This window comes from Pelodiscus sinensis, chromosome 21 (assembly GCF_049634645.1).
Source record: "Pelodiscus sinensis isolate JC-2024 chromosome 21, ASM4963464v1, whole genome shotgun sequence".
In the NCBI taxonomy this organism is placed as follows: Eukaryota; Metazoa; Chordata; order Testudines; family Trionychidae; genus Pelodiscus; species Pelodiscus sinensis.
Window position 1 is genome coordinate 17,899,890 of NC_134731.1, and position 14,970 is coordinate 17,914,859.

Sequence of the window (14,970 nt, forward strand, 5' to 3'; positions counted from 1 at the left end):
TGACCCCCCATAGAGCCGAACCCCCCAGGCTGAGCCTTGTATTTGTACATACTTTTACCCTTGAGCAGAGGAAAAGCACCCAAAAGATCAGACGTCTTAGGAGAGAACAAATGTCACAGTCTGGGATGCATTGCTCATGGCAGTGAATTTGGTGCAGCCCTTCACGCGTGACTATGTATGCTTGTGCACATGCACATGCGTGCACACAGATGTGCACGCGTGGACACACGTGTGCCCGCCCCAGAGATAACCCACTGCCAGAGTTTATTGACCTGAGTCTGGGCTCACAGTTTGGAGGCAAATTTCCCATTTGCCAGTTGCTCAGCCTGGAAACTGTCCCCCCCTGGAACCGCTTCTGCCCTTGGCCATCTCTGGCCTCTGACCCCCGCTGAGACGGGAGCTCTCTGCAGTCTTGGGCCTTAGGAACACCAGCAAAGGCAGCTCTTGCAGCTGAGGGGGGGAGAAGGGTCGCTGGCCACTCAAGCTGCTCCCTTGTGCCGGGCTCTGCCGCGCCCTCCAGTGGTGAGCAGGGAGCCGCCACTAGGCAGTGCGCCCCAAGGCACAGCCCGTCGTAGCAGAGGGCCCTGCAGGGAGGACCCTGTCAAGGGGAGCTGGGCTGGTTCCCTGCCTGGCAGAGCTTCCAGCCACAGCGCAGGCCGAGGGGCTGAGCAGGAAGTCAGGCTGCTACCTCGCCTGCCCCCCGCCCTGGCCACGAGCCCCCGGCCCCACGCAGGGGCGCACCTCCTGTCCGGCAGGATGGGCACCCGCCAGCCCTTGACTTGGCTCAGCCGGGGGTCCGACAGCTCGATGTGCAGCGGCAGCTTGGGCACCCACACCGTCATCTCCAGCAGGGCGCTCCGGTGCTCGTAGCTGAAGGTCACCCGGGCGTTCATGGACCCGCGCGTCTCCTTCCCGCTCACAAAGACGTAGTCGCAGCTGCTGGACACCTGGGGACAACGGAGAGCCAAGCCGCGGCCCTGAGCAGCGGGTTAATTGAGGGCGCCCCAGCGCCCTTCCCTCCCCCACCCCACAGCTTGGCTGGTGATACTACAGCACCCAGCATGCAGTGCAGCTTGATGCTTAGCTCCGGATGGCACACTGACTGCTGGGAGCTGTAGTTCCCGGGGGCCGTGGCTCTGCATGAGAGGCAAAGGCAGGAGCCAGTTCCTGCTAACCACCTCGGCTCACGGGCACCGGCCAGGCAGGTGTCCTGCTCATCCCACACCCGACGCGTTCACCACCAGAGCTCACATGCTAGACGGAGAGGCTCCTGTATAGTTTGCCTCTCCGATCAGTGCTGGAGCCAGCCCCTTTCTCCGCTGCCATCAGAGGAGGGAGCTGGCAGGGACACATCAGCCATAGCGCAAAGGCAAACCAGGCCGCCACCCCCACGATGGGCCAGACAGAGAAAGCACCAATCACTGCCGGAGCTTCCCGCCAGCGGGTGCAGCTCCCCGGCCCGCCGGGGAACGGGCAGCGCTGGGCTAAGCGAGGGGAAGGCGTCCCAAGTGGTACCCAGCCAGTGGTCTCTGCAGGAACAAAAAGCCGCTGCGCCCTGCAACGACACCCCTAGTGGTCCGTACGGGTATTGTCCTAAAGGGGAAGGGGCGGAGCCCTGCCTGGCTTTGGACCCTCTGGAAGATTGGGAGTCAAAGCTGCGACCCTGCCAGGCGGTGAGCGCCCCCTGGAGGTGCTGAGCGTCCTGCGGCGAAGGCCTTTGCACGAGCGGTTCCCGGTGGGCACGTGCGATTGTACCAAACGCACACGCCTGGTCCAGCAGAGAGCCCCGAGTTTGGGGAGCCCTGCTTCTGCCACTGACTCGCTGCCCGGCCACGAGCAACTGCCGTCGCCTGGCAGGGCCTCAGTTTACCAACCATGAAAATAAAAAGAACGCAACTGGCTTTCCTTGGGAAAGTGCTTTGAGCTCAGCTTCCGAGATGGCTCCCGCCACGCTCCCCTGTGCAGGTTGGCGAGCAGCCCAGACTGGCCAAAGCTCCCTTCCCCCCGGCCGGGGAAACAAAACATTTTCATCGAAAAAAACCTCAGTTTCAAATGTTTCTGTTCCCGTCGTTTTGCTTTGACTCCAAACGGCTGGTTTGTTCTGGCTTGGTCGAAACTTGACAAGAGCCTGAAATTCCAAATGTCCCTCCCTCCGCCACCCACTTGTCCGATGCAACCAGACGAGCTGCGTCTACATTCTGCCCCGCCTTTGCGAAACTGCCCCACCGGCGTGCAGGAGGCGGAGAGGCGTCACGACCTGCCCACCGTCACACCAGGCCTGTGCTCGGAAACCAGCCTGCCCTCCCCACCCCAGCGCCCAGGGAAACGTCAGTCGCATCAGACTCGCCTCTTGAGCGGCACGTCTTGGAGCAATCTACTGAACGGAAGCAATCCCTGTTAGCCATGCCGTGGTGCTAATGTATTTCCACGGCATCTGCCTTTGAGGTGCGATTCCCTGGCACCCCCACTGCCGTCATTAACGCTGATACCTTGAGATGTTTCTGCACAGAAACCATTTTAATCCCATTGTTGTGTCTCTCCCCCCCCCCCCCCCCGGTTCTTTAATTTCCATTTATGCAAATAACATTCGTTCAATGTGCTATAAAACAAATATATCCTGAGGGGGCCGCTTATTACCGACCAATCCAAGCCAATTAAGGAGCCCAGGGAGGAAATTGCTAATGGATTGCTCGGGTTTCTGCTTCGGGCTGAGACAAGAACGCCGCTCTGCCTGCCTGGAGGCTGGAAGGGGGATCCCACACAAGCGACTAGCCCTCTTCCAGATCTCTGTAGAGCCTGTCCTGCAACTGAGCGCGGGCGGCTAACCCCGCCTGCTAACCCGCCTGCTAACCCCTCCACCTGCTAACCCCCCCCGCTAACCCCCCCGCCTGCTAACCCCGCCTGCTAACCCCCCGCCTGCTAACCCCGCCTGCTAACCCCCCGCCTGCTAACCCCGCCTGCTAACCCCCCCGCCTGCTAACCCCGCCTGCTAACCCTGCCTGCTAACCCCCCCGCCTGCTAACCCCCCCGCCTGCTAACCCCGCCTGCTAACCCCCCCGCCTGCTAACCCTGCCTGCTAACCCGCCTGCTAACCCCCCCGCCTGCTAACCCCCCCGCCTGCTAACCCCGCCTGCTAACCCCCCGCCTGCTAACCCCGCCTGCTAACCCCCCCGCCTGCTAACCCCGCCTGCTAACCCTGCCTGCTAACCCCGCCTGCCCGTCTGCGCCGAGCAACTGGCCAAGACGCCTGCTCTGCACATGGGCTGGGTGCGCGGCCTCCAAACCCCACATGCACTTGCTGCCTGACAGGGCCAAGTGCTCTCTGCCCAAACAGCCAGGCTGCTTGGAGGCATTTGCAGAACCTCTGCGGGGGCCTGGCTTTCTCAAGGCCTTGGGGTGCTGGAGGCAGGTGGGGCACAGAGGGCTTTGGAGTGTCTGGCCGGGTCACAACAGGCTGCTTGTGCAAAGCTCGTCCTTGTCTAGCCTCCAAAATGGGAACTGAACTCTTGGAATTCGGCCCCCTGCAGGCGCTGAGCCCTGGGAAATCCAGCCCCGACTGTGGGAGCCGAGCCCAGGGGAATCCAGACCTGAATGTGAGCGCCAAGCCCTGGGGAATCCAGTTCCGACTGCAGGCGCCGAGCGCAGGGGAATTCGGTGCTGAATGTGAGTGCCAAGCGCAGGGGAATACAGTCCTGACTGCAGGCGCCGAGCCCTAGGGAATCCGGTCTCGACTGCAGGCGCTGAGCCCAGGGGAATCCGGTCCTAACTGTGGATGCCGAGACCAAGGGATTTGGTCTCAACTGTGGGCGCTGAGCCCTGGGGAATCCGGTCTCCTGCAGGTGCCAAGCCCAGGGGAATCCGCCTGTGAGGCTGGCCATATGTTGGGGCAGCAGGGGAAGGCCTGAGACGGGGTGGTTAATTTCCCATCTCTCCTTGGCCCCGGCACTGACACAGACAGCCCCAAGCGCAGCCTGTCTGCAGGCGATCTCAGCTCTGCCGGGGCTGTGTCTGAATCAAGATGAGCTCTGAACCGAGTCCCCTGTGAATGAGCACTCAGGCTATTGCACCATTGATCACAGTAACACGCTGGCCTGCTGCCCGCGCTCCCGGCGGCAATCTATCCGCCCGCACGGCGGGGAGGGGGCCGCTGGCTTGTCACCACACCGAAAGCCTGGGACAGGCACTGAGCTCTCTTAGGGACGCGCTTTGGATCACCAGGGCTGAGCGCTCAGCAAGGGGAGCAGGGCCTGGCTGGGCAAGGAGCCGATCGCTCCAGCCCCGCCCAGGGCTGCGTGGGATGCCAACTTCTGCAGCTCTTCGTCCAAGAGAAGCTACGGCCACATCCTCCAAAGATCCTCTGCTCCCGTGTGCTCCCAGGGGACAGGGGAGCCCAGACCCGCCTCTGGCTCGTCCCTCCCGGCTCTGGGTTCTGGGCCCTTCGCTCCTGAGCACTGCCTGGCTTTGAGGGTGGCTGGATTCAGGGGGAACCCCCCGGCAAAGGGTGTGTCTCCAGGCCCCCTCACTTCTGCCCATCGGCAGCCACTCCTGCCCAGACGTCTGGCCTTTGTGGCTGCGGAGACCCTGGGCACGGACACAGGCTTGGGTTGGGGGAAGGGTTTTCGGTCTCTGCTCAGCTAGCTGGCGAGTAGCAGGAAGCAGGGGACACATCTGGACCTCGGAGGCCCTGGGTGCCTCCACAGAGGGTGCTCCACAAGCCCAGCTAGCGCTGAATTCAGTGGCCTCATGCCGGAGCAGGTTCCAAAGACGCTGAACTGAGCCTGTGCAGGACACAACTACCAGCATCAGCCCAAGGGGGGGAGCCTTACCCACGGTGGGAGAAGCTGTTGGACACGCCCTTTGACCCCCCGTTTCCTTCCTCAGCTTTCAGCAACCCCTCCCTGCAAAGCGTGCATCTCCAGGCCCCCTCCAGCAGCAGGTCCTCGCTGAAGATAATAGCTTACTACTGCTGCCAGTTCAGCTCAACGGTTGGAGGGGATTTAAAGAGCTCAGCCACTGTGGCTGGTTTCATTTTCAAACATTAAAAACATTGGCTAAAACCGTCAGAAAGAGATTGCAGGGGACACCTTTCCCATGGGCCGCCTGCCTCATTCAGTGCACAGGACAGACGGTGCGCCGGGAATGCGCAGCTATTCAATAGTGTATTCTCCTCCTCGTCCCCTGGGCAGCCCCAGGCCTTGCCAATCAACCCCCACTCTCACTGCAGGGCTGTTCATTTCCTCCCGGGCTTCTCCAGGGTGCTCGTCCTTACCCCTCTCCCCATATTGGTGCATTTATCCTCCTAACACGCCAGGCAGGCCAGGCGCTCTCAGAATCCCTGGGGAACGGCGGCGTGAAGATGAAGGCTAGACACAGCTAGAATCCGGTTCTCCAGGCCAGCATGCAGATGCCTGAACCAGACCCTCCTTTCTCCCCCTGCAGACTCTGCCTCGTTCACTGCTCTGCCTCCAACTTCTGCACTGAGCGCGGCAGGGCTCCTCCAGACCACACCTCCCTCGGGCACAGCCCTGGCCCGTTCCCGGGAGCAGCCCTCGGGCACTTGGGGGCCTGCAGGAAGAAACAGCCTGCGATCCCGGCATTAAAGACTGGACCCTAACACATCTGCCCGAGGGTGGATTAAGGACCGCTTCCATGGGGGCATTTCCTAACCTTGGGGGGGTTGATTTTGCAGCCTTGGTGTTCTTTTCATGCCCTCTTTTTGTGCAGACTCTCTCAGTGGCCTCTGTGGCACACTCGGCCCCCCGCTGAGCGCTACAGCAGTTCAGTAACAGGCCCCGCTCCCAGATCTGTGATGGATGTAGCAGGTTTCCAGCCCCGCCGCCGCTCACACTCCCGTCTCTCCCAGCAGCAGAGCGCCTGGTGGAGCGGATCTCAGCCCCGACACAGAATAACTCGGCTGCAGATTGTGGGGAGGCTCCTCGCGGAAAGCAGAGGACACAGTTTGCAAGCTGGGGGCTGGCCCAATACATCCTGTGTCTCAGTCCGGGCGCCGGGGGAGCTGGGACATGGATTTACGCGCAGGCTGGCAGCGCTCGAGCCAGTCTGAGTAGCCTGGAGCCCTCCGGAGGTGGATTATTGCTACCCTGATTATCAGGCTCTAGACAGGAGGGTGGGGCAGCGAATCGCGCTGATGGGAGCTTTGTGCTGGGACTCGGGAAACACGCTCCTGTCGCGTCTCGCGCACCCAACTCTCCAGACTCCGGCAGGGCGCTCAGCTGTGCAGGCCAGGGAACAAGGTAGGCAGGGTCTGGGCCTGGGAGCTGCCCCTGGCCAGGAAGGCAACTTGGCCTAGTGGTTACAGCACATGTCTGGAAGCTGGCCAGCTCAGATGCCATGTCTGCCGCTGCCAGGACTCTGGGAGCCAGCCCTCTGGAGATGGGGTAACAGCTCTACCAGATCCCAGCTGGGGTAAATCACCATAGCAACATGTGGCCAGACCCCCCCCACACACACACACTGGTGTAAATCACCATAGCAACATGTGGCCAGACCCCCCCACACACACACACCGGTGTAAATCACCATAGCAACATGTGGCCAGACCCCCCCCCCACACACTGGTGTAAATCACCATAGCAACATGTGGCCAGACCCCCCCCACACACACTGGTGTAAATCACCATAGCAACATGTGGCCAGACCCCCCCCCCCCACACACACTGGTGTAAATCACCATAGCAACATGTGGCCAGACACACACATCCCCTCCTGCTTGGATAAATCACCCTAGCACCACAGGCCAGATAACCTACTGGGGTAAATCACCAGAGTGCCACGGGGTCAGACCTGCCTGTGGCAGGAAGGGCAGGATGGCATGAGCGCCTGAGCAACACCCATCTCCCCCGAACAGAGGGTGAGGGATACAGACAGGTGTGTGTGTGTGTGTGTGTGTGTGTGTGTGTGTGTGTGTGTGTAGAGAGACAGGTGGGTGTGTATGGGGTGGACAGACAGACAGACAGGTGTGTGTGTGGAGTGTAGACAGACAGACAGGCGGGGGTGTGTGTGTGTGTGTGTGTGTGTGTAGACAGACAGACGGGTGTGTGTGTGTGTGTGTGTGTGTGTGTGTGTGTAGACAGACAGACAAGTGGGTGTGTATGGGGTGGACAGACAGACGGGTGTGTGTGTGTGTGTGTGTGTAGACAGACAGATGGGTGTGTATGGGGTGGACAGACAGACAGCTGGGTGTGTATGGGGTGGACAGACAGACAAGAGGTGGGCAAGCGGGGCCATTCGGCGCATCAGCGGGAGCTGGCTCGCTCTCCCAGCTGATCCTAGCTGGAAATAAAGGAGGCTCGGAGGCAGAAGTGAAGCCGCTAATGAGAACTTGCCGTTTACATTTCAAAGTGACAATATTTTGCCTTAGCGGTAATAACGGGCTGGGTAACCTGTAGTTACAGCTGCTTCCGCCCGCCGGTACACTAGACGCTGGAGGACTCCTGCCGCCTCCCCTGGGACGGGGACGCTGTCCCCCTGCAAAGCCTTTAAATCAAGTACCCAGGAGAGGAGCACGGATCAGGTCGGACCCTCTCGTGGCTCCACACTGCCCCCCAGCAGCAGCCGCACTGAGCGCTGGCACTGTGCAGGAACGTGCCGGGCTGGCCTGCCACCCCTGCCAAAACTCTCAGAACTCCGCTTAGAAAAGCAGAGATGAAGGGGGATATGCGAGAGGTCTTTAAAATCATGCCGGGAGCAGAGAAAGTGAATTAGGAAAAGTTACTTATTAGCTCCATAAGAACCAGGGGTCAAGAAATGAAATGAACAGGCAGCAGGAAACAAACCAAACACACCAAAAGAAACTTTTCTTCACACAGTGCACAGTCAACCTGTGGAACTCCTTGCCAGAGGACGGTGTGAGGACAAGGACTTTAACAGGGTTCGAAAAGAACTAGATAAATTCATGGTCCGTCAATACTTATTAGCCAGGATGGGTAGGGATGGGGTTCCTGGCCTCTGTCAGGGGCTGGAAATGGATGACAGGGGAGGTTGAGGATTCCCTGTTCTGTTCTCTCCCTCTGGGGGACTGGGCATTGGGCACTGTGGGCAGACAGGCCACTGGGCTGGATGGACCTTTGGGCTGACCCAGTCTGGCCGCTCTGATGTTCACATGCTCAGCAGCATGGGCCATTGTCAGGGGAGCCCTTCAGTTCCTTTCAGCCTGGCCTAGTGCTCCTGCCTTCGGGCAGGGCTGGGGCTGGCTGGGAGAATGGCCTATTGGTCAGAGCCAATGCCCACAGGCTGGGCAGAGCCCCACAGGGCACCTGGCTCCAGGAATCGAGCCCCCTCCTGGCCCAGCTGGTCGCGCCAGCCCCACCTTGATGATGTCCTCGTTGTGGGACTTGCACTCAACCATGGCCGAGACGTCCGTGATGACGCCGGAGGTCTCGATGGCAATGACCTTCACGGGGATGGCCACCGTGCGGCCCGTCAGCATGGCTGTGTTGATGATCTCCGTGTCCTGGAAGGCAAAGGGACACTGCTTTAGTGCCCGGCCCCATTCTCCTCTCCCCTGCCCAGCCCAGTCCAGAGCGCCCCATGCAGTCAAATACGGGTGCTTGGGAGTACGTGCCGTGTGCCGGGGACTCAGCAGGGGGCGCTCTCCCCAGGGCACTGTGCATCGCAGAGTGGGGGACTCAGCAGGGGGCGCTCTCCCCCCGGCGCTGTGCATCGCAGAGTGGGCGACTCAGCAGAGGGCGCTCTCCCCAGGGCGCTGTGCATTGCAGAGTGGGCGACTCAGCAGGGGGCGCTCTCCCCCCGGCGCTGTGCATCGCAGAGTGGGCGACTCAGCAGGGGACGCTCTCCCCAGGGCGCGGTGCATCGCAGAGTGGGCGACTCAGCAGGGGGCGCTCCCCCCCCGGCGCCGTGCATCGCAGAGTGGGCGACTCAGCAGGGGGCGCTCTCCCCAGGGCGCTGTGCATTGCAGAGTGGGCGACTCAGCAGGGGGCGCTCTCTCCCCGGCGCTGTGCATCGCAGAGTGGGCGACTCAGCAGGGGGCGCTCTCCCCATGGCCCGGTGCATCGCAGAGTGGGCGACTCAGCAGGGGGCGCTCTCCCCAGGGCGCTGTGCATCGCAGAGTGGGCGACTCAGCAGGGGGCGCTCCCCCCCGGCGCTGTGCATTGCAGAGTGGGCGACTCAGCAGGGGGCGCTCTCCCCCCCTGGCGCTGTGCATTGCAGAGTGGGCGACTCAGCAGGGGGCGCTCTTCCCAGGGCGCTGTGCATTGCAGAGTGGGCGACTCAGCAGAGGCCGCTCCCCCCCCCGGCGCTGTGCATCGCAGAGTGGGCGACTCAGCAGGGGGCGCTCTCTTCTGGGCATCAGCCCTGCTCTGGATACCCGGCGCAGCGCTGGGGTCTGTGCCCCCTTTGATCTCGTGTCAGAGGCCAGCCCTGCCTGCCCATGGCCATTGGGCGCGTGATGCCTTCTCGGGCCCCTGGCTCTGCCACCCCTGGAGACCCGCCATCTCTTACAAACTCCAAAGAGCGAGAGCGCTGCGTCTGGGGGGCGCGTCTAATTGCAAGCTGGTTAATTATGCAAACGTGGAAAACCGATCCCCAAGTTAAATGGGCTGCGCAGCCGGGTCTCGGCGATGGACGCCTGCCAGCCAAGTAACCTTTCAAGTAAATGAAATGGCCGGGAGTCTAATCTGCCTTCCTGGCAGTGTGCGATGGGATTGTTTCTGATGGAGGGAATACTGGCTCGCTCTCGTCCTGCAGGAGGGGTCTCCCGGGGGGGGGGAGGTCTCTGGGCTCCGGCTCAGCCCCCTGCACACAGACCCTCTTGAACCAAGGTCTAAAGCGCCAGGAAAGCCCCTGCCCCATTGCTGAGTTCCCCAGACACCAGGGTTCGGGTGATTCCGTTCATCACACCCGACTTTCCCGACCCTTGGGGGCACTGAGGCTACGTTTACACTGCAGTGGCAGACCCGTGGCTGGCCCACCCAGCTGACTTGAGCTCGGGCCGGGGGCTATTCAGTTGCTGAGTAAGCATTTGTACTCGGCTACCCGACATAGTCAATGAAGTGGGGATTTAAATATCCCCGGCTTCATTAAAATAAAAATGGCCACCGCGTTGTGCCGGCTCAGCTGATCGTCGGCACAGCGTGGTGGCCATTTTTATTTTAATGAAGCCGGGGATATTTAAATCCCAGCTTCTTTGACTATGTCGGGTAGCCTGGTTTACATGCCTGTCGGCAGAGGTATGTAGTCTAGACATATCCTCAGTGACAATCTGGAGTCACTCCAGTGGGGCTGCTGGTGAAAATGGGATCCGAGTGCCCTCCCTTTTTAATGCTGGGAGGGAGAGTTGTCTGGGGGGTTCAGACTGGGTGTCAGGACTCCTGGGTCCCACTCTTGGTCCAGTGTGAGAATGTGACTGAGGAGCCACAGCCGGGAACTCCTGGCTCTACTCCCAGCCCTGCTGCTGGGGCCTAGTGTGCGAGCTTGGCAGAATCACGGCAGCTCTGTGCCTCAGTTTCCCCCTCAAATACGAGGCCAACAGAAGACACCCAGATGGGCCCAGCCAGGTGTGCCGCGCTCACGCGGGTTTGCTGACGGGGTGGCTAAGAGCTGGGTCAGCGTGTGTGCGCCATGTGGCCCCTGTACAAGCCCCAGCTCCGGAGGGCCACAGTCCCGGCAGAACAGCCTTCTAGGTTCCATCTCCTGCCGCCCTGCCCCCAGCCCTGGTGGGTCCCTAACCCTGAGCCAGCTTCTCTGAGCTCCCCCCAATTCCCCACCACATGGAAACAGACCTCCCTTGGGTGTCTGCCCCAGCCCAGGGCGGGGACTCACCCCAGGCAAACTCAGGGCCAGGGCTGTGGAGGGTGTTATGGGGCATGCGACACGGCGCAGGGTTCGCTCTGTGTGTGTCCCCTGGTGAGAGTGCAAATGCGTGTGTGGGCCGTGGGGGGCGTGTGCAGGCGTGCGGGGGTGAGAGTGCGTGTGCGTGGTTCGTGGCCCGTGGGGGCGTGTGCAGGCGTGCAGGGGTGAGAGTGCGTGTGCGTGGTTCGTGGGTCGTGTGGGCGTGTGCAGACATGCAGGGGTGAGAGTGCGTGTGCGTGGTTCGTGGGCCGTGTGCAGGCGTGCAGGGGTGAGAGTGTGTGTGCGTGGTTCGTGGGCCATGTGGGCGTGTGCAGACGTGCAGGGGTGAGAGTGCGTGTGCGTGGTTCGTGGGCCGTGGGGGCGTGTGCAGATGTGCAGGGGTGAGAGTGCGTGTGCGTGGTTCGTGGGCCGTGTGCAGGCGTGCAGGGGTGAGAGTGTGTGTGCGTGGTTCGTGGGCCGTGTGGGTGTGTGCAGGCGTGCAGGGGTGAGAGTGCGTGTGCGTGGTTCGTGGGGGCGTGTGCAGACGTGCAGGGGTGAGAGTGCGTGTGCATGGTTCGTGGGCCGTGGGGGCGTGTGCAGACGTGCAGGGGGCGAGCCCGTGCAGTGAGAACGCAGGGATAGCTGGAACCCCTGGGGACCCGTCCGCGCCCACTCACCATGGCCAGGGGCACAATGGCGCGGATGTCCCGCTGGATCACCGTTAGCTCCGTTACCACCTTCTCCAGGTCGGGCGGTGGGTTGCGGCCCCGGTAGTCGATGTGCCACATGATGCGCCGCGTCACCGACTGGCTGGTGAAATTCTCCATCTCGAAGTCCAGCTGCAGGATCTCGTAGGAGTCGCCGTCCCTGCGAGGCGACAGCAGGCAGCGCGCTCAGCCGGGCCCCACTGGCGCACGTGGGAAGCTGGGGCCCGGCCCCTGGGCTTGTGGAAAACCCGAGAGAACCAAAGAGCTAACCCTGCCACAGGCCGCACAGGGAGCTACTGAAGGATCTTTGGAACGACCCTCCAGAACCCAGCAGGGAGAGCAGCTGCCATTCATCTGCAACACAGCGATCCCCCCGGCTGCGTCCTCCGGGCCTCCCAGCGCTCTGCTCTGGATTAGCGCCATGCCAAGGGGTTGAAGAGGGCTGCATTGTGCTGCTGATCCACCAGAGTTGGAGACCTCCTGGACTACCGCCGGGGAGACTGGGTGGATCCTCGGGCGCTCGCCCAGCGCATGGGGCTCTCCACCCTACGTACTCCCCGGCGCGTACTTCAGGAGGTGAAGGACGCTTTGCCACCCAATGCTTGGGTTTACCTCGAAAAGGTCCTGCGAGAGGGTGCACCCCGCCCACCCCTCACCCCCAGCCCTCCCGAACTCTCCATCGGCCCCAAGCCCTGTGTACCTTCCCGACTGCCTCCCCCTCGTCATCTTAGCTGGCTGCACGCGATGCAGCCGGTCCCCTTCCGAACCGCGCCAAAGAGTCACCTGTACACGCTCGTGCTTCACACGCTCCACTTCCCCACCCTCGTGTCCCGCCCAGACACCAAGTGGCGGGACCTCCTACCACCGATGGAGGGTGGGGAGCCCCGGTGGGCCAGCCTCTATTCGACCTCGGTTCCACGGCCCACCGGGGACATCTGCTGGAGAATCCTGCATGGCGCGGTAAGCACGGGCGTGTACTTGGCGCGGTTCAACCCCACCCCCGACACGTGCCTCTTCTGTGGCGTGAGGGAGACGCTGGCGCACATCTCCATCGAGGGCGCCAGGCTACAGCCTCTCTTTCGGCTCCTCCAGATCCTCCTCTTGCGGTTCTGGCTGCACTTTTCCCCCCACTTGTTAATTTACGCACATCCCATCCGTGGCCCCACAAAGTCGCGGGACCTCCTGGTCAACCTCCTCCTGGCTATGGCCAAATGGGCAATCTGTAAAACCAGGGAGGGGCCTGTGACTGGGGGCTTATTTCTGTTCCTGCATCCGCTCACGTATCCGGGCAGAGTTCCAATGGGCAGTGTCCGCTGGCTCTCTCGAGACCTTCGGGGGGCAGTGGGCGCTGGCCGGGGTTCTCTGCTCGGTGTCCCCATCCGGTTCCCTCGCTTTAACCCTTTGACCCTCACACCTGTACCTGTTTTTTCATTATTTGTCCCCCGTAATTAGTTGGCTTTTCCAGTTTCTGTGGACCCTCCCCACAGGATGGGGGCTGGTCTTTTAGATGTGGATGGGCTAACGCCCGCCCACCTCCTGGAAAAAAAAAAAATACACGCGTGTGACCAAGGCACAGCTGTATGGGCCCACCCTATCCTGTCTCTATCCATGGCCAGGAACAGCTGCTGTGGGGGGCGGGGAGAATGCAAGTCACTCCCAAGGGGGCCGTTAGGGGATAACCCACCCTCAGACAAAACCTTTTCTACTGGCCCCGTCGGGCAGACACTGGCTCACGCCCGGAAGCAGGAGGGTTCAGTTTTCAACCTTTCCCATTATCGGGATCATCCCATTGTCCAAAGACCTGTCCAGGCCTCTTTTGAAACGTGCTGAGCCCCCGGCCTCAGCACAATGTACTGCAGCAATGAGTTCCACAGGCTAATTGTGCTAGAAAGCATTGCCCTGTATCCCTGTTGCATTGGCTTCTTCGCGCCAAATGTCCCCGTCTTTGCGTTATGAGCCAAACAATCACACGTGCCAGATTTCCCTTCTCTGCACCATTGCATGGCTCTTCCACGCCCTTTCGTCTCTCCCTCCACCACCAGGTTTGGTCACAGGGACTGCAAAGCTGCCTGAGACCACGCGCAGGAGGTGGACCAAGCATCGGAGGACTCTGCCCTTGCACCGAGGGTTCTCCCTAGCACAGGGCTCTCCAACCTTTTTAAGCACAAAATCACTTTTGGAATTTAAGTGCGATCCAGGATCTACCTCAAACCCAAATACCCTGGCCCCGCCTCCTTCGTGCCCCTTCACCCTCCCTGCCCCCATCCTCCCTCCCTTTCACCAGGCTGGGGCAGAGGGTTGGGGCGCAGGCTCTGGTCTTGGCCTAAAGGATTTGGAGTGAGAGGGGCTCGGAGCTGAGCTTGGGGGCAGGCAGGGGTGCCAGAGGAGGTTCTCGGTGCAGGCTCTGGGCAGGCGTTTGGATGCAGGGGTGCTCGGGGCATGGGCTTGGGGTGCAGAAGGGGGTTCATGACTGGGGTAGGGTTTGGGATGTGGGCTCCAGCTGCACCACCACCCGGGTGGCTCCCTGCACCACTCCCAAAAGCAGCCTGCAAACTTGCTGTCTATACTCTTGTTGTGGCCCCTCTCTGCTCCTTAGACAGGATACGGGTGGGACAAGGGGGCACCCTGACACCAGCGCCCTCCTCTCCCTCCCCTGCACAGCAAGCCGGAGGCTCCTGCGGGAACAGCTCCAAGGCAAAGGACAGGAGGTGCACAGCGGTAGGAGAGGAGGGACTGTCGCTTGATAGCCACGTGGCCACACCAGTCAGGATCCCCTGTCAGAGGCTCCAAGATCGACCAGTAGATCCAGATCGACTGGTCGGTGAGCGCTGCCTGAGCAGAACCAGAAAGTGAAACTGACCAGGCTCAAAAGTGAGTGACTGAGTGCCCCCTGGAAGAGCACGCGGGCAGCCAGATTCCAAGTGCTGGCCTGGGGGAAAAGCCAGGCAGATTCTGGAGCTGGGTTCACTGCTCAGTCGACGGGGCCGTTTTATAGAGTCATCTGAGTCTGAGCCGGGCATTGTCCCTTTCTTAGAGAAATAATTAATACCTAAGGCCTGAGCGGGCTGCAGCCGGCGAGCAATTGATTTTGCATCGTGTAGCGTTTATTGAGACTGCGCCATTGATCGGGGGATGTTTTACACGGCCAGTTTCACTCCTATAAATATATAATGAACAAAAGGAGAAAAACACGGGAGCCAACCAGCTGCTCTCAGCCATCCTGCAGTCCAGGCTGGTGCTCCCTGGCATCTGGCCCTGTGCTGCCCCCAGGCTGTGCAGTCTCTGAGGCCGTGTCCAGACTCAGGGGTTTTTTCGGGAAAAGTAGCCTTTTCCCGAAAAAACTTCCCCTGCATCCAGACTCAAATTATTTCGAAAGAACGCGGCTTTTCTTTCGATGGCGGTAAACCTCGTTTCACGAGGAAGAATGCCTTCCTTCAAAAGTTCCTCTTTCGAA

The 14,970-nt window shown here is 61.0% G+C and overlaps 1 protein-coding gene across 3 annotated transcripts in view; it reads right to left on the reverse strand.

The window, feature by feature from the left end:
- TMEM132E (transmembrane protein 132E) overlaps positions 1–14,970 on the reverse strand; it is a 125,609-nt gene that overhangs the window by 8,237 nt on the left and 102,402 nt on the right. For all 3 annotated transcript variants that reach the window (XM_075905014.1, XM_075905015.1, XM_075905016.1), the window contains exons 4-6: positions 11,487–11,676; positions 8,330–8,473; positions 742–947 (exon numbers count right to left, since the gene is read on the reverse strand). In XM_075905014.1, the coding sequence (XP_075761129.1) occupies positions 742–947; positions 8,330–8,473; positions 11,487–11,676 (540 nt within the window). The remainder of the gene's footprint in view (positions 1–741; positions 948–8,329; positions 8,474–11,486; positions 11,677–14,970) is intronic.